Source organism: Spea bombifrons, chromosome 4 (genome assembly GCF_027358695.1).
Source record: "Spea bombifrons isolate aSpeBom1 chromosome 4, aSpeBom1.2.pri, whole genome shotgun sequence".
Taxonomy (NCBI): Eukaryota; Metazoa; Chordata; class Amphibia; order Anura; family Pelobatidae; genus Spea; species Spea bombifrons.
In genome coordinates this window covers 78,170,474-78,192,950 of record NC_071090.1, presented here as the reverse complement: position 1 = coordinate 78,192,950, position 22,477 = coordinate 78,170,474, and the positions used below count along the sequence as shown (strand labels likewise).

General features: G+C 39.0%; 1 protein-coding gene across 5 annotated transcripts in view; it reads left to right on the top strand.

The window, feature by feature from the left end:
* Positions 1-12,062: 12,062 nt before the first annotated feature.
* Positions 12,063-22,477, top strand: part of TJP1 (tight junction protein 1) — a 135,740-nt gene continuing 125,325 nt past the window's right edge. For 3 of the 5 annotated variants that reach the window (XM_053465320.1, XM_053465316.1, XM_053465315.1), the window contains exons 1-2: positions 12,063-12,395; positions 17,597-17,729. In XM_053465320.1, coding sequence (XP_053321295.1) covers positions 12,301-12,395; positions 17,597-17,729 — 228 coding nt within the window. In that variant the 5' untranslated portion in view covers positions 12,063-12,300. The remainder of the gene's footprint in view (positions 12,396-17,596; positions 17,730-22,477) is intronic. The other 2 variants (XM_053465321.1, XM_053465317.1) reach the window with 1 other exon arrangement.

Below are 22,477 nucleotides of genomic sequence, written 5' to 3'. Positions count from 1 at the left end.
AACAATAATGATTTGTCTTGTCAATGTCAGGAAATCTGAATTGATGACAGCATTCAAGTCAGCTCTATTCCATTCCAACATTGTAAGTTATTGACCAATTAACTTTTTAGATACTCCCCTCTGAAAGGCACCCCCGATCACATGTACTACCTAAGAGTTAATATACATCAACACCAAGCTGACTTATTCTGCTTCTCTAGAGAAGTGGGCAATGTAATGGGAATTTGTTTTTACCAGTTAAGTTGTTGAAAGTCAACCAAAGTCAAGTAGTATAGTAAGTTACCTTGGAGCTCATTCAACTTGGGATTTAATGTGAGCTCTGGGTAATTTTTCATTCATTTTTACCATGGTCAGGAATGTTTTCCCAAGCCTTTGGTCTGACTTGATAGTATAAAACTCTAAAGCATCTGGGTTTGTGCATTAAATCTAATTTTAGTGCAGAGTTTAAAAAGTTGGCCATATCACCACAGCAACCAATGGAATGGTCCAATCAACAAGAATGTACCATTGGTTCCTATGATCATAAGAATACTTCAAAATCTGCATAAGAATCATACAATCACATATAAGTTTAATGTCTAATGCACGGTTTAAAATTAAATCCAATTAAAGTTGGATGAGGAGGCCTGGCTTACAATTGGCATTACAATTTATCCCAAAGGTGTTAAGGCCCGGGCTATTTGCAGGCCATTCGAGTTCCTCTACACAATCTTGTCAAACCATGTATTTATGGACCTTGTACTAATGTTGCTGAGTTTGGAACTCTGTAGTGAACACTAAGGACTTCAGCACGCAGCAGCCCTGCTCTGTGAGTGTGTGGCCTACTGCTTCATTGCTGAGCTGTAAGTTCCAGACGCTTCCACTGGGGCAGATCTAGAAGGGCAGAGATTTTATGATCTGGCTTGTGGCAAAAGGTGGCATCCTAGGACAATGCCACGTTTAAAGTCACTGTGCTCCTACAGTAGATGGCTGCCTACAGTATGTGCTTGATATTATACACATGTTAGGAACTGGTGTGGCTAAAATACCTAAACTCCAGAACGGGCACACCCCCTCCTGTGAGTAACTCGTTCACTGCTAGGCGACGGGAGGTGTGGAGCAGAGACTCGTGGTTTGCTGGGTTGCCGCTGGAGCAGCGGCATCTAGGCAAAGATTATCTGGAGGGCAGGTCGTGACAATTACAAGCTGTTTTGGCGCTCGTTGATGAGGTAAAGTGGGAGGGACTATGTGTGGGAGGATACATATCAATGACTGATAGGTAGCCCAAAAAACTAAAAGTGGTCTCATAGATGGTTATGGCTGTAATTGATGGGTCCAAAAACCCATCTCTGCCCAATCAGCACGTAGAAGGGGAAGGGACAAGCATTAGGTATATAAGTGTAGTGAAGCCATTTTAACTTGTCAGTAGCAGTAGCTACTGTCACTACACTTACCTCCTGAACTGCCCTGGTGCGCCCCCCATTCCAACATACAACATATTTAAACAAACTTACACAAATCACATATCCATGCCCATCCACACACAATTACACATCCATGCTTACAGGCACACACAAGTACACATCCAAGCTCACACATACACATAATTACACATCCATGCTTAAACATACACAATTACACATCCATGCCCCCCCCACACAATACCACCTCCATGCTTACACTCACAAGTACACATCCATGCTCAAACACCCACAAGTACACATGCATGGTCAAACACACACACAAGTACACATGCATGCTCACACACACAAGTCCCCATCCATTGACACACACACAAACACCCAAACATCCATAATCTCACATGCACAGGTACACATCTATGCTCAAAAACCCACAAGTACACATGCATGGTCAAACACACACACAGGCACACATGCATGCTCACACACAGAGAAGTACACATGCATGTTCACACACACAGAAGTACACATCAATGCTCACACAGACACACAAGTACCCATCCATGCTCACACACAAAAGTACACATCCATGCTCACACACACACACTGCTAAACAGTCCAAAATGAGCCATAAGCTTTACAAAATAAAATAAAAAAATTTCAAGTTTAGAAAAAATGTATGGGGATGTTCCATTTTGTGCCCTGTAACTTCCAAAACCCATAAAAAACCTATGCATATGGGGTATCACCTTAATCTGGAGATTCATCTGAATACATTTTAGAGGATTTCTGAGCAGGTGCATGTAATTTGTGCAAAGAATCCTAAACAAAACATTAAAGATTGGTGAAAAAAGGAACAAAAATTAACACTACGGCTCCCAGAGATGACCAAATGGTTGCATAATAAGTGAAATCATGTGAAATACCCTGAGTAGTGGGGGTATTTTGAGGTGGTGAGCTGCTTAACAATCCCAAATGAGACATAGGTCTCATAAATAAAATCTGAAAATTTCAAGTTTGGAAAAAAGGAACTAGCATGTTTCATTTGCGCCCCGTAATTTAAAAAAAAAAACCCTAAACAACAAAACACTTGTGTATTTTCAAAATAAAAACCCCTACATTTATATATTTTGTGATATCTTGGTCATCAGGGACCAAAAACATGGGAAAAAAGAACAACAAATGTGTTTTTGTTTTTACATTTTTTAAATATATTATTCATACTAAATGTTGGACTGTACATCTAAAATTGACATCAAAAGAAACATCTCCTTAACAATACAAGATGTTAATTGTGTAGGTACACACTAAATTAAAAAGGAGATTCCTAGTCAAAGAAATATAATGTAAATTAGAAGAACAGAACATGTAAAATAACAGTTTATACATGTGTGTGTGTTTCTAGTTGTACTGTTTAAGAAATTCAATTTGCCTACAATGTTCCTATAATTATTGTTTGTTAGAAAAATGTTTGCCCATGCATGCAATTAAAATGTAATTATACTGTTGAGGTACTGTCTGCAAACTTTCCATTCTAGAAATTATTTCTAGACCTGACATAATGATAACAGATAATGATAACTTTTATTGTTATTTATTTAAATTATTGTGGAATGGAGAAGCAGGGTTAAAACATCACTCATACACTTAGTCTCCTGTACGTATAATTATCACCTTTGTAGTCAGACTCTGAATATGTTTAACACAATTTTAAAATACTATCAGATATCTATCATATATCTGCCCTTTGATGCCATCTAGCCTCCTGTATTTTAAGTAGCTTTTTTTTTTTTTTTTTTTTTTACTAATAGCCCTCAGCAAACCATTAATGCATACAGACAAGAATGAACACATCTGGTAGGCTGTTTGGAGGAGCAGAAATGGAACATGCAGGCTGTTTGGGGGCAAATATGGCACAAACAGGCTGTTTGGGAGCAGAACTGACACAGGCACGCTGTTTGGGGGCACAGATGGCACAAACAGACAAGATGTGTACCATACAATATGGCAGAGGCAAGCTGTTTGGGACACTGACAAGCTGTTTGGGGGGCAAAAGAGGGCACAGACAGGCTGTTTGGGGTAAAGATGGTACATGAAGCTTGTGTGGGGCAAATATGGCACAGCCTGGCTGTTTGGGGGCACCGACAAGCTGTTTGGGGCACAGATAGGGTGTTTGGGGGGTAAAGATGGCACATGTAGGCTTTTTGGGGAAAAGTATGGAATAGATAATCTGTTTTTGGGGCACTATCAAGCTGTTTTGGGGCAAAGACATTATATATCATACTCTTATATTCCACTTAATCTCCCATTCTCTTCTTATATTCATCTTTTCTAATGTGGCTTTATAATCCTTTGTTGCAACTGAATAAATGATATAATGTATAATGTTTTTGACATTCATTTTGTAGCTAAATTACTGCCATATATGTCTTTACCATTGCAATACCAAATGTAGTACTAAAGAGACAGTGTAAAGTCCCATATGGTACTCACCAACACTATTACAATTTTAATAGTCGTGTTCGGTGTTTAAAAAAAAAAAAGGCAATCCATATCGGCTATTGGAACATCTTGATTGGTGTACTATAAAAGGTTTAAATAACGTATACACCTATACTGCAGTATGTTTATAAAGGTAATGTTCACTGAGATGATGATCCAGTAGAAGTTTAATTGTAATAGGTCAGATTAAGTCTGACTATAGGTAATGACCCAGTCTGCTACTAGATCCATATCCTAACCACTAATAATAGTTTAATTTTTCTCAATCAACTGATATGGACATAGTTTTCAGTGCTGGACTTCTTCCATTAACGCGAAACAGCTAGCTGAGGACAATACTGTGAACTGACCCGTGACTGCTTTTGCCTAGTTCACTTGTACATTATTGCACTATATTGTCACAATGTTGTATAACGTGATCAGCATTATCCGATGAAACAGATTATACTATTGGATGTTTAGCATTATGTCTACTAAAGATAGCTGTAGGGGATTCCCAACATGACAATATACATATTGAAGACAACTTGACAGTATATTATAAGTTATGCACTGGAAGATTTTCCATTTTAAATCTAACTTTATTATATACCAGAATACAGTATATAAACACCCCTTTCCTTATTTACCTGTACGTAGATACATGCGTAGTGTAAGGAATGTATGCAGTTACGTAACATAATATTGTATCAAGTAAATGATACATGTACAATACTTCATGTAACAAAGAACTGCCTCTACCTTGATGACTGTAACCTGATATATGTTCTGGAGTGCTCATGTCTATGTCTACAGCAAGGTTCCCTGCATTGAGCAGCTTTGATGTATGACTATCAGAAATGGTATGACAAAATATTTGTAATATTACGAATATTACAAATAGCTGAACTATCCGGTCACTTATTTATCATCCTATTATTAAAGAATTGAATATTTTCACCCGGTTACTGGTCTTTGTGGTGCACAAATCTTCAGCAATTTATTGAATATGTATTTTGGAACTCTAAGCCTATAGCCAGGTCATGCCCCTCAGTAGGAACAAATCCCCTCTGTGGGTATCAGGATGTTGCTATATCCATATAGCAAATGTTGAGTCAGACAATCACCTCTGTGGTAGCGAGAGAGTCGACCCACTACCTCCTCTGCTGTCCCATCCTACTCCATTCATGATTAGGCCAATTTTAGGCATTAGTCACTGTGCACAGCCATATGCCTGTCTATCCAGTCTCATAAAATACTAAATATAAACCACACCATGTTTCATTTTTGGCTTTTCGATATGCCTTTCCAGTGCTGCACCACTGCACACTACTTGCACCGTAGATGATGATATTTACTTTTTTGCCTTAATGTCCTTTTCAATTTTGTCAGAAATCCTTTTCTTGCAGCTATTACACACAAAGACTTCCTTCAAAAAGGAAAGCCATGCATTTAATGTTGAATGCTCAGCTTTCCTCCTAGACTGTAAAGAAAGCTACAGACCAGTCATAGGCTAATCAAGAGCCTCTCTAAAAATATAAAATGAATGAGCGATCAGTGAAGGCAACGATCTGCTCATGGAGCAGGCAGCCTAAATTGGCTGTTTGCTGCCATTGTGACCAATGCTGAGTGCGAGCGTGCTGCCAACTGATCTATTGTGAGATAGGCTGGATGGTATGCCCTTATGTACCATATTGTACAATGTCCCTGCATCCAACTTTGCAGCTTGTCCAAATTGAGTGCTATGGTGCCGTGAAATAAGTGTGACAGCTCCAATATATATACATCATTGGTGACTGTTATATCCTGCCGAGGAATTGCCTCCTCCATGGTCCGATGTTTCATATGTAACTAGAATGCTGTCAGCCTGTCAGGTGGTACTTATGGTTCAATGTTGTTAAATAGCAAATATATATTAGTAAATTATCATTTAACTTGTAAATCCAGTTACGTAGTCGTCTAATTTGAATTTGAAATTAGAATTTCAGTTGAAAAAAGGCCTAAATTGTAATTTATCAAATCAGGCTTGTTTTCATGGCGTAAATTCATTCATGTTATCTTCTGCATTGAAACCCAGCATGTGTTTGCAAAATTAGCATAATGCAATGATGTGATGGGAAAGTCAGAATTTGATTACAGTTTGATGAAATTTCAAAATACATTAAGGTGGAAATAAAAGATGATTTCAGTGAAAAGGCTTACATTTATAATAAATTTTCATATGTTTTTTAAATCTTCTACTTGTAATCTATTTTTAAATGATATTCTTCAGCACAACTTAGTTGTAAAGAATATGTTATCTGAGTATTTGTAGCCTTTCTGTCAGTCTGGCCCTGCAAAACAGGTTTATCTGATAAAGTGGCCACTGAATGTACGTCAAACTTAGATTTACCCCCTTGCTTTACCATTTTCCTTCTGTTTTTTTTGGAAGTGCTTCTTTTCCATCATTCATTTTTGTATTTATCTTCCTGTGGTATTTTTTCATATGCATGCCTGGTATACTGTATTTTTACTTGGATGTCATTTAAACGTATTATATAAATTGTTTAATAAATATGATTTTAAACGTATGGTATGTAGAAATGCTATCAAAATTATGTGCATGAATATTGCATGTTTATGATACCAAGTGAAGCAATGGAATCCCCATATTTAAATCAGTACAACATTTTGTTTCCAACAGGTAATAGCTTTAATAAAATTATAACCCAGAACCTTAGCTTTCTGTCCTTATCTGGACTATATTGTTGAAACTGGAACCTTGCTTTACCTACGTGAATTAAAGCCTTCTGACACATGGTACATTTAATGCCAGTCAGCACCAGCTTTGGCAACCGGAGCACATGTGTGGATAGTGTCCTCACTGATTTCACATTGACCTGATTTCAAAGGGACCACATTCCTGCCACTGATCTGGCACGTGGAATGGAGTAGGTGGTCTGCTGTAGCTATCGAGCTTCAGCTTCTTTCTTGGGTAAATATTTTATTTATTTTTAGCAATTTAAAGAATACATATTAAACTACAGAAAAAATGTTCCACGCTCCATATAATGTAACTGCTGAATCGTTCATTCTGGTGTTGGCATTTGCCAACCACAAGAAGGCAGAGAAACAGGTAATAAGTACATCTGAACTTCTTACAAATGCCTTTTATGTCATCACTAAAATGTATTAATTGGAGTGAGTTATAGGGTGCTCCGCTGGGAATCACTGAGCACATCTGAGGTTTGTATGAACAGTCGGCATCCAACTTTGGAAACAAATCAATTTGTGTTTAGGGGGCAATTAGCAGGACTTGGTAAGACCTGAACAGGTTGGTAAAGCCTCGGTTTGCCGAGTTCGGAACCATTGCACTCAATGTGCACACTTATCAACAAGTATTTTTATTTCTACCAAACTAAGAAACTATTTTCTCATGGAGACCACTTCAGTTGACTGCAGCATTACACATGGCAGCAAAACACCTTGTAAATTATTGTATTAATACATTAACCTCATTGTGTCTGAGGCATTTGCATTTTAAATGTTATTACATAACTCACTTAGCAACAATGCTATGATTAGATTTGTATTATTTATTATAAACAAATGAGGGATTATGGAAACTGACAGGGAAGACGGTGTTACTGGGAGCTGCTCTAGATTGGAGAACAAAATTCACAGTTTAATGTTTATTGCTCTGACTTTTTGATGGGTGGTGTTGTGTTAAAGAGCCATAGATATCTGGATGTAGGCCTAAATCTTGCCCTTCTCGGGATATCATATTAAATTTTCCTCTTCTGTGGATGTTATATATTCCACACAACAACCGTATTTGTGAGTCATTGACTCTCCAGAAATAAAGCACAATAATACATAGTGGAAAGGTGTCCCACCAAAGAGCCTCGTTCAAGTAGATAGGAAATCCTACGCTATGTATTAGATGAATTGTGTATTTGTATTGAATGTGGTAATAATACGGGAAGGTTACATGGTGTTTGTGGTATGTAGAGGACAGTGCTCTGAGGAAACTTGGTATGGGCCAGAGGTGGTACCATAAAAGCAGATGAACTGCTTATGGTAACCACTGGCTTAGCAGATGTGGTAGTTGGAAAGGCAGTCTTCTCAGAAAGTTATAGTACAAATAGTCACTATAAAGGACCTCTAGATGTTTACACTAAAACATAAGAGTCTCTGGTATGGGATTAAATCCTAGACCTCCAATGATCATAGTAATATGGCAGAATATTAGGATTCTGTTTGTTAATAGAATATGTGGTTAAATAGATTAGTAATTATGAAGATGTAATAAGGAAGTGGCATTATATTTTACATGCTGCATAAGTCATACAGAGCTCACATCCTATCTAAATGTTATGAATATGTGAAAATCACTGTAATGACACCAACATGTTATTTTGGTGAAATCAAAGTGATTTTGAAAGCAATGAAACCAGCAGCATAACACTGTTACAGCTAAACATGTTATACAAACATGGCAGGTCATGCTCATCATATTGAGGTGACTTATCTCCTATGTTTTATCTCATAGTAACCTGGTAAAAAAACTATCTACTCTCAGAGTGATCCATTTAGAAAACTGATTGTTGGTAATCCATATTAGCTGACTGATGGAATGCTCTTATGACAAAAAATGCATCCTTTAGACCCATAATAATTCTATTTAGGTAGGCAGAAACACGTCAAAGATAAGGTTTTCTTAATGTTGATCCTCAACTGCAACAATGCGTGTTTTCAGGATCTACTCTGATGAGTGAGTTGATCAATTAGTCTGCCTATTTTTCCCTGCTGTAAAATTCTCTAACCTTATTTAGACTTGGTCTTGTCTTATATTCAGGATAGCCATATGCCTTTATCATACATGTTTAAATTCCCTAACTGCATTAACCTCTACAACTTCTGCCTAAAGGCGTTTCCACTCATCTAACCGAGTCTTAGCAACTCACTGCTTCCTTACATTACATCTAAGCCTCTGACCCTCTATTATTATATATATTCTTTTATATAGCACCATCATATTCCGCAGCACGGTACAATGGGCAAACAGGACACTGTTAGATACTGGGTTTTTTTTGTATATCACATAGAGAGTTAAAAGTGGATTTCCATGAATGAAAACTTGAGTGATTATATCATTATTTTCCTTAATTATCGCCCCCATACATGCCAAACCAAATTGTAAAACTTTTTTTAAAGCCCTTTAGTAAGTTTATCCAATAAATGTGCTAACACATGCATGTGGATTACCCACCCAGTCCACCCAGTGTGGCTAAAGTAAACCCTCTATTATTATATATATTCTTTTATATAGCACCATCATATTCCGCAGCACGGTACAATGGGCAAACAGGACACTGTTAGATACTGGGTTTTTTTTGTATATCACATAGAGAGTTAAAAGTGGATTTCCATGAATGAAAACTTGAGTGATTATATCATTATTTTCCTTAATTATCGCCCCCATACATGCCAAACCAAATTGTAAAACTTTTTTTAAAGCCCTTTAGTAAGTTTATCCAATAAATGTGCTAACACATGCATGTGGATTACCCACCCAGTCCACCCAGTGTGGCTAAAGTAAACCCTCTATTATTATATATATTCTTTTATATAGCACCATCATATTCCGCAGCACGGTACAATGGGCAAACAGGACACTGTTAGATACTGGGTTTTTTTTGTATATCACATAGAGAGTTAAAAGTGGATTTCCATGAATGAAAACTTGAGTGATTATATCATTATTTTCCTTAATTATCGCCCCCATACATGCCAAACCAAATTGTAAAACTTTTTTTAAAGCCCTTTAGTAAGTTTATCCAATAAATGTGCTAACACATGCATGTGGATTACCCACCCAGTCCACCCAGTGTGGCTAAAGTAAATTCTGCAGATTCCTACAAAACAATGACTACCCAGAAATTATTTTTCACAGTCTTATGTCAGACAGTCTGGCATCATGGGAATGCAGTGAGATCGACAGCTATCATGTAACAGTTTTGTAAAACAAACAAACAACAAAATTGCAAAACCTATGTAAATAAATCAACAGCCATGACCTTCTAAACAGTATATGAAACAGATAAAAACAAATCAAGTGGCTTACACTATAAAAGAAAATTAATACTGGTATAAGAAGGCAGTGATCAATGTTTTAAATGTGATAGTACACACTCGTATATGTTCATTCTGCACCAGTCTCCAGTTCACGCCCTGATAAATCTCAGCAGTACACCATCTGTTCCAAACACGTCTCACTTACGTTTTACAACACACAACCCCTTTCTCAACCTGCTGATCTCCACGCCTGTTATAATGAAAGACCCCAAATACGCTTTGAGGTTACACCATAGGTCTCTTTCTATAATTGCATATTACCCTGTCCAGCTGGCACATCAATTGATGTCTGGAAAATGTCCTTGTAAGAGAAGCTTGATAAGATTGACCCTTCATAATGCATAGTGAAGTTCGTGAGTTAAAATCGCAATTCTCCGTTACATGGCGACATGCTCTCAGTGTGACACCACTTCTCATACCTTTTGATTGTCATGCTGATTTTTATAAAGAGAGACTCACACGGCCACGCTCATTCTCATGTGACAGTCTCACTGTCACGCCAGCTCTTACCTCTGTTATAATCTTATTTTCACATGCTGACATACTCTTACCTGCCACACACCAACCCTCTTCCACAGTTTGGCCTTCTTATATAATTCTCTCTTATAGGAGATGTACTATAATCCCAATGTTTTTCCCTAATTACTTACACTTCATATTCCATTTTATTTTATGGTGCCGGTGCCGATAATAATCATGTTGAATAAAGCCGGTAGCCAACTTTCCACTACAACTCTACAGAGTGTATGTTTTCAATCCACATTTAAGTTCTAAGCGTACTGTTAATGTCCGCTATAGAAAGAATCCCCTGCTTGTGGGTTCTAGAATAATGTCAATGAAATCATTCCTTGGCGGGGGTTCTGACGATTTTTATGGCTGTTTCTTGAATTCCTCCGTGACTCATTGGAGAATCAGTCCTATACCTCTAATTCTATCTCTTTATGGCCACTCAAAATCCTGAAGTTCTAAATTGGCACTACCTTACCCTTGGCATGTCATCACTGTAGTAAGTTGATTTAGCAGGGATGCCAGATTAGATATCTACTGCTCTGGTAAAGCTTTCTTCTCATGAAAAGCATTTTTGGGGATATGATAAGTACCTTGTGCTTATCACTAAAAAAATATATATTATTTGATCTGAAACAAAAAACATTTTTTTTCAGATATCCAACAAGCATATCTTTACATGTGGTGTAGCAACAACAAATTACTTGGCAATATCTTTGGAGTTTTTCATCCAAATGATCCAACTTACCGACCATAGGTATTAATTATTTGTTTCTTCCACTCTTTGGAAACAGTCAATAGCTGAGCAAAAGACATAGAAACATAGAATGTGCGTGTAAAGATTCAGACCTCAATTCTTGACCTTGTCTTATATTCAGGATATATCTATACCTATCCCATACATGTTTAAATGCCCTTACTGTAATAACCTCTACCACGTCTGATGGGAAGCAGTCCCATTTTTCTACCATCCTCTCATCAAATGCATACATAAAGATCAGTGAAAACAGTAATAATAATAAAAATATTACTGTAGTATTTAGGATTAATTTTTGTAGCCTCTCAAATGTTTCTGAATGTCCTAACTATATGTGGGCATCTACCAAGCCCACTGAAATGAAACATAAAAGCTAATATCGTTTCAATTTGTCCCTTTTTGGGTCCTGCCAAACCCTCCCCCCTTCCTGTAAAAAATCGAAGTTCCATTAAAAAAAAAATGCGAAATTTTCCAGTAAAAAAAGTGTTGACCTAAATTGTTGAGAATTCTTGTGGGGAGGAGGAGGCGTAGGAACTAATTGCTTAATGTGCCCGTTGCCCACTGCCATCCTCTCCCTCCCCCCCCTCCCAGCTTGTCCTTTGCAGAGATGCTGGGGAGAGGGCACTGGGATGCTTAGATCATTTGGAAGTGATCGCTAGGTGTTTGCAGCCACAACCTCATTAGACCTAAACCAGCGGTGAGGGGATTAACAGGACGCTATTCTAGGCGCTAATAGGATTGTCTGAGCTTCAGTGACAGAGGAAAGAAGGGCGGGTGGAGAGAGAAGAGAGAGAGGAGAGGGAAGAAGGATGGCGCTGCCACCTCAAGCTGTCAATGTTATCTCTATGTGCCGCTCAGAAATGGCGCTCTGCTGACAAGACACGCCGAGGGGAGAGCGGAGCACAGCCCGGGAGAGCGAGGGGAGGAGACCGGGGGGTCACAGGGCAGGACGGCAGATGCCTGGGAATCCCAATTTCATGATCGCATGCAGAGGTCTGAGGGGGGGCATCAGAGGGGAGAATCAAGGGGGGAGGCAAAATGAAATACCAGAAATACCTGACTGTGCTGCAGATGGCGATTGGGGTGACTCCTTCAAACAGGGGCAACCTGCTACCTTATAAAAGAAGGCTATGGTGAGTGGATCGTGTCCCCCCCCCGTGTCCGTTACATGATGGGTGCATTCCGTGTGTATTGTGCATGCTTCGCAGAACCATTCCGTGTGGCTTAGTATCATGTATCATGCAGGTATGTGCATGTAACGCCCGTTACCTTGGAGACTATATAGTGGGAGCAGACACATGGTGTTATACATGTTGCCTTGGATACTATATAGTGGTACCCTGCGTGCTGCACATAGGTGTTGCTGTGTATAGGTGAAATGCACTGTGTGCCATGGGTGATGCATCTGTGTATGGATTGTATTGCAATGGGTCACACTTCATATTGTGCTATCCACATTGTGTGTGTGCTGGCATGTGACAGCCTATGTGCGTGACATGAGGCACCATTTATATATGTGTATGCATTATTCTAAATGATGACTGTATATATCCATGCGTTGTGCGCCAAGCGACTGATGCCTATGAAAGATGTATGGCTGTAACACGAATGCCTGTTGTGTGTAATTGCATGCAGGTAAGGGCCATGATGCATAATGCATATGTGTTATTACAAAAGATTGTTGTCCGCCTTGCATGGATATGATGCATGAAGCTGCCTAGGTGAACGTATTTCTAAATGTAAATAAATAGCATTTATATTCTGGCCATTATACCGCACTAAAAGAACCTCAGCATTCCACTTTCATATATCAACATAATACATCAGAGACATTTTCATGTGTAATTCATATAAAAACACAAAGCAGGCGTTTAACCCGAATCCACAGCGCCGATATTTCTATTAGTAATGAGTACACACAATTCCTGTTTCTAGATTTTTATAAATGGTATTAAGAAATACCGACCCCCCCCGGGTAGTAAGTGGCCTTCGCTTCCCATAGAGCCTACGCAGAGTGAGAAAGGATAACAAATGCTGTAGGGACAATTGATGGTGATCAGTTTTCCAAGACTATATTGGTTATCAATGGCAAATGAATATTAATTACCCAAGCACTGGTCCCCGTGAACCACAAATAGTGTACGGTCAGTGCTTTTTGGTCTCTCCGGTACCTGTCCTTTGTATCGCATTGATCTATCGCCACGCTAGAATCCGAGATCCTGTTCATTGCAAACAGTAATGCAATATTTACGTGCTCTGCTGATTAGGGGGCCTGCAATGCAGAGACAATCAATTCAATATATATATATATATATATATATATATATAAATATATATATAAAAATCTATATATTTATATATATATATATATATATTTACACATTTTAACATTGAATAGCTATTTTTCCTTTTTTCCCTTGATTTATATCTATTATGTCATTAAGTCATGGTGTCGTATATCAAAGTAACCATATCACATCATGGTCTATTATTTTTAATCATATCAGAAAAGCCTGTTATTGTTTTATTGTCAAACATTCAATTTGCTGTAGTGTATTGTGATTTATTTTGTCAACAATAAGAGTAGACACATAGAATTTGAGTTATAGCAATCACATTTTGATTTTCTTTTTTTAGACTGTATGGACGACACATACGAATAAGCATAAAAAGATAAATATCGTAGTAGGCAGCTTACCTCCAATATTAGGCAACAAATCATACAGCACCCAGTACAGGGTAAACAACTGTGTGCACACAATACATGTCCAGCAATCAGTAAACACATAGCTCGTGGCTACCAACCACCTCGTGAGTATCCGCCTGCCTACACATATAATGAATATATAATATTACTCAGGTTTTGTTCTTTGCTCACACGGATCACAATCTCCTATGATACATTTTTAAATGTTAAAGTGTTATAGATTTACCTATTTTGTTTGAATTGCTATAGTCAGAGAGCGTCTGAAAGAATGTCTGTCCTTATATCACATTCGTTATGTACATCTTGTGTGTTACAGTTTACGTTCAGTCCTTATTTACGCGTACCGCGCTATAATAATTGCCCTTATAAACCCTCAATATATCTCCCTAATGTTTTGAATTGAACAATTCTTGACATTTATTTATTGGTGTAAATATGTTTTATGAACTCGTTTAATCCCTACTGCTTCTCAGCAGGTACTCTGAAGTAACTGATGCTCTAGCTATTTCCCAACTGCCATGATGTGTTTGTTAATGTTATCTCGGTAAATTAAACCCTTTTATCTATATTTTGGTAGACAGTAGAACGCTTGGTTCTTTGGCATGGAGGAGGTCCATTTTAGTGGATTGCTTGTGAAAGTCTGTGAATAAGGACAAACAAGCTTTGTTGTAACAGACACACGGTAAAAAAAGACCTAGGTCATTAGAAATAAAGAAATCAAAGTACCATAGAAACAAAAAAGCTCAGACCCACACCATTATATACCGTACAGACTTTTTTTTCCCGTGGGGAACCTTGTGTAGATATTAAGCTTTATGGTATTTGAAGCAAACTTTGAAATAATTGATAGTTTAGGTAATTATCATGCAATGGTGACCCATGGGCTTCCAGGAATCTTTTGTGAACCTTCACATTAAACTAGCTGGAAATAATATTAGAATATGACATTTCTGGATTAACATTTAAGAAGGGTGGTATTCATTTCATTTGGCTCATGTCTTTCAAAGCCTGCTGAAAATATATTATTATTACTCCTATATATGTTCACGTCGTCTCTTTTGTGTATATAAGGTCACTATCTCTTTATTTATGATAGACAGCTGGACCTCCATTTTTACTTACTGTGCTTTGTATAAGCTCAGGGAATCTGCCTCTTACCCCATCTATATCAAACTAATTAACCATTAAATAGTATTGTGAATGTCCAGCCAGCTTGTTTTTCTGCAAAATAAACCTTTTATTTTTAGCTGAAAGAGGCCAAAGTACCATTGATTCAACGTCCATCATGAAATTGCAATTCCTTAAGCAAATTTGTTGGCCATCTGCAAATATAAGGATCACCTACGTGTGGGCTCCAAGATCTGTGTCAGCTAAGACACTAAAGAAGTCATTAATATTGCTTAATACAATTCGATGTATTTCCACTTTGAACCCGGGGCATATTAATAATAATAAGTAATAATGAACAGACTAAATTACTAGTATCACACCAGCAGAAATGATCAAATTTAACATACAGAATTAATGTAATTAAAACCCCGTCTCTGTAACGTTATTTTTGCCCTAGATTTTTTTTCCAGCAATTATAAAAATATACCCTTTGGCAATATTTTCACTTACATATGAGATAATGTAATTGCAAAGCTGCAGATGTGTACAGGTCTGGATCATCTGCTGTCCAAGGTACTGTAAACATCCCCGCTAAAAGTCATTAATTGGGCTTTGAGGAAAATTTCTTTTACGAAAAACAATACATTGTAAAGCGTGTTTGTTTTATTTACATGGAGTATATGAATAGAAGGTTTATTTGCCATATCCATTTGCATTAATTGATTGCAAAGTTAAAAGTGAACATTTGTGCTATTCACAAAACTGAACGTGTCCTCAACTGGAATGTACTCCGTAACTGAACTCACCAGCATCATATAGCTACTGAGGCTCTACACACAAAAATTGGGTTTTATTACAGCGAGTGTGGGCCTGGGATGTGGGCATGAGCCCAATGCCTGGGTTGGCCCAGATCATTAAAGGTGTCATAGCTCAGCCGAAAGTAGAAATGGCAAACGCTCTTCCCATTTTGTAACTGGTTCCTTGCATGTGCCCAGAAGAATGCATGATATGATCTCTTAATGGCAGCTTGGATGGACACATGTCATGATGGAAACGGCTTGCCAACCTCTACTTAGTTATGTAGAAGAACTCATAGTTACCTAGTTTTTTTGGTGCCTTTCCCGGGGGTTCATGCGAAAACAGTTGTCCACATAAAAAAATTTGGATTCTGTTTACCTGAGCTCAGGGAAATTGAGAATTTGCAGAGTTGTCAAAGTTGAGTTCTGAGTATATCTGTGTTGGACCCAAGATGAATTATATATTAGTTACCTGATACTAATAAGCCTGGCGGACAGACCCTCTGAACCACCTCAATATTTGCTGTGTGATATACTGTATCTGGGTCTGTTGGTCGTTTGTTTTATGCTTTTATAATGCCACAGCATACTACTATTTTTAACACAGAAAAGTTGGGCTAGGAACGTGTTGGTTTGTTGAGGGTTCTTTTCTGTCAGAATCAATGAGTCTCATACGGAGCGTCTGTAATCTTCTAAAATAAGGGAAAACCTCTGTGTTCTCTCAACCACAATGATGTAAGCTGATTATGAAACAAGTTATGTGGAATTCTAACAAGATGGGTAAAATAGTAACATACTCTATAGGACATCTTACACTAATCTGCTCACAATAAAATGAAAAACAATACTATACACTATGTGTGTCAGTGGGAAAAAAAGATTCAAATGGTGAAAAAAGACTCTTAAAGAGCAAAATCCACTAGTTTAAATATTGGTGTTAAATCACCCAGCACTCTCTCAAACAGTAGTGCAACGTTTTCAATATAATATGCCAATACTTCAGTTTGATTTGACTTATCGCTGTCACTTTTGCCATGTTAGAGCTTGTATTCATATACATTGACAGGTCTAACAATGAGCCAGTCATTGTTTTTCTGTGTTCTGCGTTTTATTACATCATTAATTTGGAAAATAATCATTTGTCACTGCTTTCATTAACGTTAAGTACTGTCTAGTTCTTCGGCTTCCAGTAGATATCATTGTGTCAAATAAATCTGCTTACTCAAACAAATACTCTGGTGATTATTCAGTAAAAAATAAAATTAACTATTCCACTGTTTTGTGCCAAAGTGTCCTCTCCGACTTAAAATGAGGCCTGTCAACTGCCAAAACTCTTTAGAAGAGCACTCTAGATGCTGTGAATTAGCAGTCGAACCATGAATGGTGCACAGGAGATGGTGGCCCTAGAGATTGTGAAGAACAGAATGTAGAATTGCTGGTGACTAAAATGCTTATGAATGTCCTGGATATACACATAGTTGTCCCAAGAACCACATTAAATTAATAACAAGATATATTTCGCAAAAAAAGGTATAGAGGCACTAGATCTGCAAATTGGTCCGTATCTGCTTCCAAAATCTATTTTTCCTTATATTTCCAATATTCAACATTATGCTGAATAGGAAACCTTAAGTTGCTTTAAACATGATATATGATATTATGTGATTAGAGCAGACCTCTGTTCCACCCATTGATGAACTTGTATCTGGTTTTATTGCAGGGTCACCCCATCATCTGAGAACCCCAATGCTGCCACTTCTAGCACAAGTCAAGGGAAACCATCCCTACGAAGAATAAAGGGACGGATCCACAGAAGCAAAAGTTTGGACAGTGTTGACCTCTGTGAGTTTAATGTAAGTGCTTGGTATTTTTCAGTCTGATTATCACTACAAAGTTCTAGATGACTAAAGGCGAACTAAATAGCAGACAACCTTGGCTACTGCAGGCATATGGGGTCCTATTTTGGTATCTTGCTTTTGCCCTGTAGAATTGCAATAAATTGCATGTACCACTACTGGCGTATTTTGGTTTTGATTGTATAAATTTTAATTTATGTCCATAGCAACTTTTTGATAGTTTTGTTATCTGCTAGTAAGACAATATTTATTCACAATGGAACATGATATTTAGCACTTTCATTTTTTAATAGAAACGTGTCTCTGCTGGAGAGATCATTTTTGAAAATGTAAACTCTTCTTGAAGCTTCAGTATTATCTGAAATGTTTTCAGTAGTGTAACCGGTAGCCCCCATGGCGTCCCCTTTACTTATGTGAATGTTAGAATTACTCCGTCGTCATTAAGATGTCTTAGAAGGAGTTAGCACCAGGCACACGTCTCTGTGTCTCGGAAGCACTGCCAACATTGTAATCAAAGCTCACTTATTAAAGCCTAAAATTGGATTGCTCTGGGTTGATGCGGAGACTGATCTCTGTGAGATGTTTGAGTGAGAATTATGAACAAGTTGGCGTATCCCACTTAGGCTGTATACTGTACTTCTCTATACATTAAATATACAGTAAGTGATTCATGTTTCTGAGATGTTAATCATATTAATTTATTTCAGATTTACTGTGTAAATTGCTGTGTGTTTTTTTTTGGGTTAAAAAATGTCATAACGTGTCATAATCAACATCAGGAGACAAAAGCGCTGTGTTACAATCATGAGGATTCTATTCAATCTGAATAGCAATTAATGCAGTTGATTCTTTTTTGGGGATATTTAAGGTCATTTCACCTAAGGAGCAGTCTCCTCCTAAATGTAATAGCTCTTTTGCTTTAATGGTCAAGTATGCTGCATGGATTGATGGAAGGTGGTTGGACCAGCTGCCTGGGGTTGCAGTGAGTTATATTTTGGGCACACGTCGCCTCCTCAGTTGTATTGAATATGTACGGTAGTTCAGCTCCTGAGTATTATGCTTCAGGGCATAAACCACTTTTTTTGCTGATATTGAAGCAAAATCAATGTGCTGCTTCTTTAAAATAGAGTTGGTTGCAACTCCCTCAGGGTTAAACAACCCAATATGTCATACATTACTGGAGCAGAAATGGTGGTGATTTCTATAGCTTTTTAATCTGCACATCTCCTCTCTTGTTAACTAAAACCCCCAAGTGATTTACGCTATAACGTGAAGGTGAATGGGATTTAAAGAGCTGACTTGTTATTTTGCTAGAGAAGGGTTTCCGCTATAATGCACTACCGCAGTGAGATGTAAAACCTTGCAAGCATATACTTTGCAAACATAATGGAGGCATCACATTCGTTTCTTTATGAATTAATCATTTGTTCTGAAAAAAAGTCTTTAAGTAGCTGGGGATGCTATCTGATGCCACCCATTGATCGTAGTGGCACTGCACAGATTATAGAACTGCTTTTTTTAGAATGCCAGCAGCAAGGTTACTGTGACTGTAATAATGTCGCGTAACTAAGCCACCTCACCTCTAGGTCTCCCCCAAGGTGGAATCTAAGGACTTCTAGTTCAAAGCAAAATTATGGATTTAAAATATTCACTTGAAATCCCAAATGCCCTCTTTTCTGTCTCTTGCCAAGAAATCGGTCAGCAACAACACAATCATTTGTACTCGCTGCTATCCTCAATGACCATACACACAGTTACATTGCACATATATATATATATATATTAGAGCTGAAACAACGAATCGATAAAATCGATAATAATCGATAACGGAAATCATCGATAACGATTTCCGTTATCGATTAATCGAGTGATCAATTCGTTGTTGGAGCACTCGGCTCCTTTTACTTACCTCAGCGAGCGTTCCCCGCTTCTGCTACACGCTCTGCAGTCTCCGCCTTCTAGCTACGTGACGGATGTGACGCGTTCCGGAGGTAAGTATTCTTCGTGTCTATGTGCACGGATCGCACAGAGCCACTCGCACAGAGCGAATCGCTCTGTGCGAATGGAGCCACTCGCACAGAGCGGTTCGCTCTGTGCGAGTGGCTCCACTCGCACAGAGCGGTTCGCTCTGTGCGAGTGGCTCCATTCGCACAGAGCGGTTCGCTCTGTGCGAGTGGCTCCACTCGCACAGAGCGGTTCGCTCTGTGCGAGTGGCTCCATTCGCACAGAGCGGTTCGCTCTGTGCGAGTGGCTCCACTCGCACAGAGCGGTTCGCTCTGTGCGAGTGGCTCCATTCGCACAGAGCGGTTCGCTCTGTGCGAGTGGCTCCATTCGCACAGAGCGGTTCGCTCTGTGCGAGTGGCTCCATTCGCACAGAGCGGTTCGCTCTGTGCGAGTGGCTCCATTCGCACAGAGCGGTTCGCTCTGTGCGAGTGGCTCCATTCGCACAGAGCGGTTCGTGAGTGTGGGTGCAGGGCAGAGTGGGGGTGGGGGTGCAGGGCAGAGTGGGGGTGGGGGTGCAGGGCAGAGTGGGGGTGGGGGGTGCAGGGCAAGAGACTGGGTGCAGGGCAGAGTGGGGGTGGGGATGCAGGGTGTGAGTGTGGGTGCAGAGCAGAGTGGGAGACTGGGTGCAGGGCAGAGTGGGGGTGGGGATGCAGGGCAGGGTGTGAGTGTGGGTGCAGGGCAGAGTGGGTGCAGGGCAGAGTGTGAGTGTGGGGGCAGGGCAGAATGTGGGGGCAGGGCTGGGTGCAGGGCAGAGTTAGAGACTGGGTGCAGGGGCACAGTGCAAAGTGCTGGGTGCAAAGTGCCAGTGCTGGGTGCAAAGTGCCAGGGCTGGGTGCAAAGTGCTGGGTGCAAAGTGCCAGGGCTGGGTGCAAAGTGCAAAGTGCTGGTGCAAAGTGCTGAATGCTGGGTGCAAAGTGCTGGATGCAAAGTGCCAGGGCTGGGGCAAAGTGCTGGGTGCAAAGTGCTGGGTGCAAAGTGCCAGGGCTGGGTGCAAAGTGCTGGGTGCAAAGTGCTGGGTGCAAAGTGCTGGGTGCAAAGTGCAAAGTGCTGGGGCAAAGTTTCTTGAACAGTAATAGTCCACCTCTTTTCTGAATGTTTGGGGTTATTTTGTTTCATAAATATTGTGTTTGGGTTCTTGTACTTTGAAAATATTGTTTTTTATTACATCATAACAAAATAAGAATGTTAATGTAAATTTTAAGTTGTTTTTTAACATCCAGTTCATTAAATTCTTTTAAATAAACGAAAAATTTGCATATTGTTTTTTTTATCCGATTAATCGATTAATCGAAAAAATAATCGGCCGATTAATCGATTATTAAAATAATCGTTAGTTGCAGCCCTAATATATATATATATTACCTAAACTATCATAAATGGGGACATTGCTTATCTACTACGTCTGTGCAGATGAAAAATGGTTCTATATTACTGTTCAGTTAACAGAACAGAATGGCTTTCACTGACCAGTGTTTATACCATGAAGGGGCAATATAGACACCAGCCATATTATTATGTGGGGAAAATCAGTTTTTAACTATAAACCACCTTGTCCGAGGCAGATTAAGGGCTGGGGATTTATTAGAAACATCTGCTATTGGTGCTCACAATATGGGATAATATCCATACCTGGGAACAGTTTGCGTTGGACCTGGAGTCTCTGGGTGTAGCAGGGCAGGGGAGCAGCATTTGGTCGCGCTCACTATCGCATAGCTTCCCTACCACTCCCAACCCACTAAAGGATGTTTGGGGCCAGCCCTGTCTCTGTGCATGGCTATCCCCGTCCATTCACAAAGCCACCCTCTCAGAAGAAGGTTTGAGAAAACCCCACTTCACTTCTTAGCCAGTGGCCTCGTTACACACACTTATTTGAGTAGGTCACTAAAGTGTTGTAATGAGGCTCCCCAAAAGTATGATGGAACTAAGACTGCATTACCACATCCTTTTCATTAACCATTCTGTAAGAAGCTTTTTTACGCTGGATCCTCTCTTACCTTTAATCTGTGGTTAGAGATGATATATAGTTGCCTTCATTTATTTTGACAGATTATACACTAGAATTGCAAAATGCACACACTGGCACTTTCACAGTATCATAAATTATCTGTGATCTTTAAAATGCACTCCTGGATTTGTGAAAAAGGAAGTTGAAAGTTGCTCTCTTTATAGGGTTTTGATGGGATTCACTGATTTATTCGTAAACATCAGTAGGGTTATTATTATTTTTCCAAACTGCACATGGACATTTACATAGTCAGCTACCTTGGCAAATATTAATTTACAAAAGAGGCTCTAGGGTCGCATATTCACAGATCTGGATTTACGGATCACAAGATCCCCATGAGATTATTAATTTGTACCTACTGAGCAATCTATAGAAGCACAATGAACATCACGCTTCAGACCATAAGGCTGCATTTCTTGGTCTGGGTGCATGTTATAAAACGCATTGTTCTAGATCCAAGCAAGTTCACAGAATTGGACCAATGTTGTTAAAAATGTGTTGAGTATATATATATACTTCTAATTTGATATTCTTTAAATGATTGTAGTAATAATTCATTAATCCAGTTGAAACATGCCGTAGTGTTTCCCGTGGTCCAGTTCATAGTTCTAATTTCCTTTCACTCAGATGACCTGTCATCGGAGAATAGGAGACTGAAGTTTCCCTGTTGTTCAAATTAGAGTCATGTCATCAGGCAGCTGATATCAAAGCAACAGAGCCTCAAGCTCAGTATCTC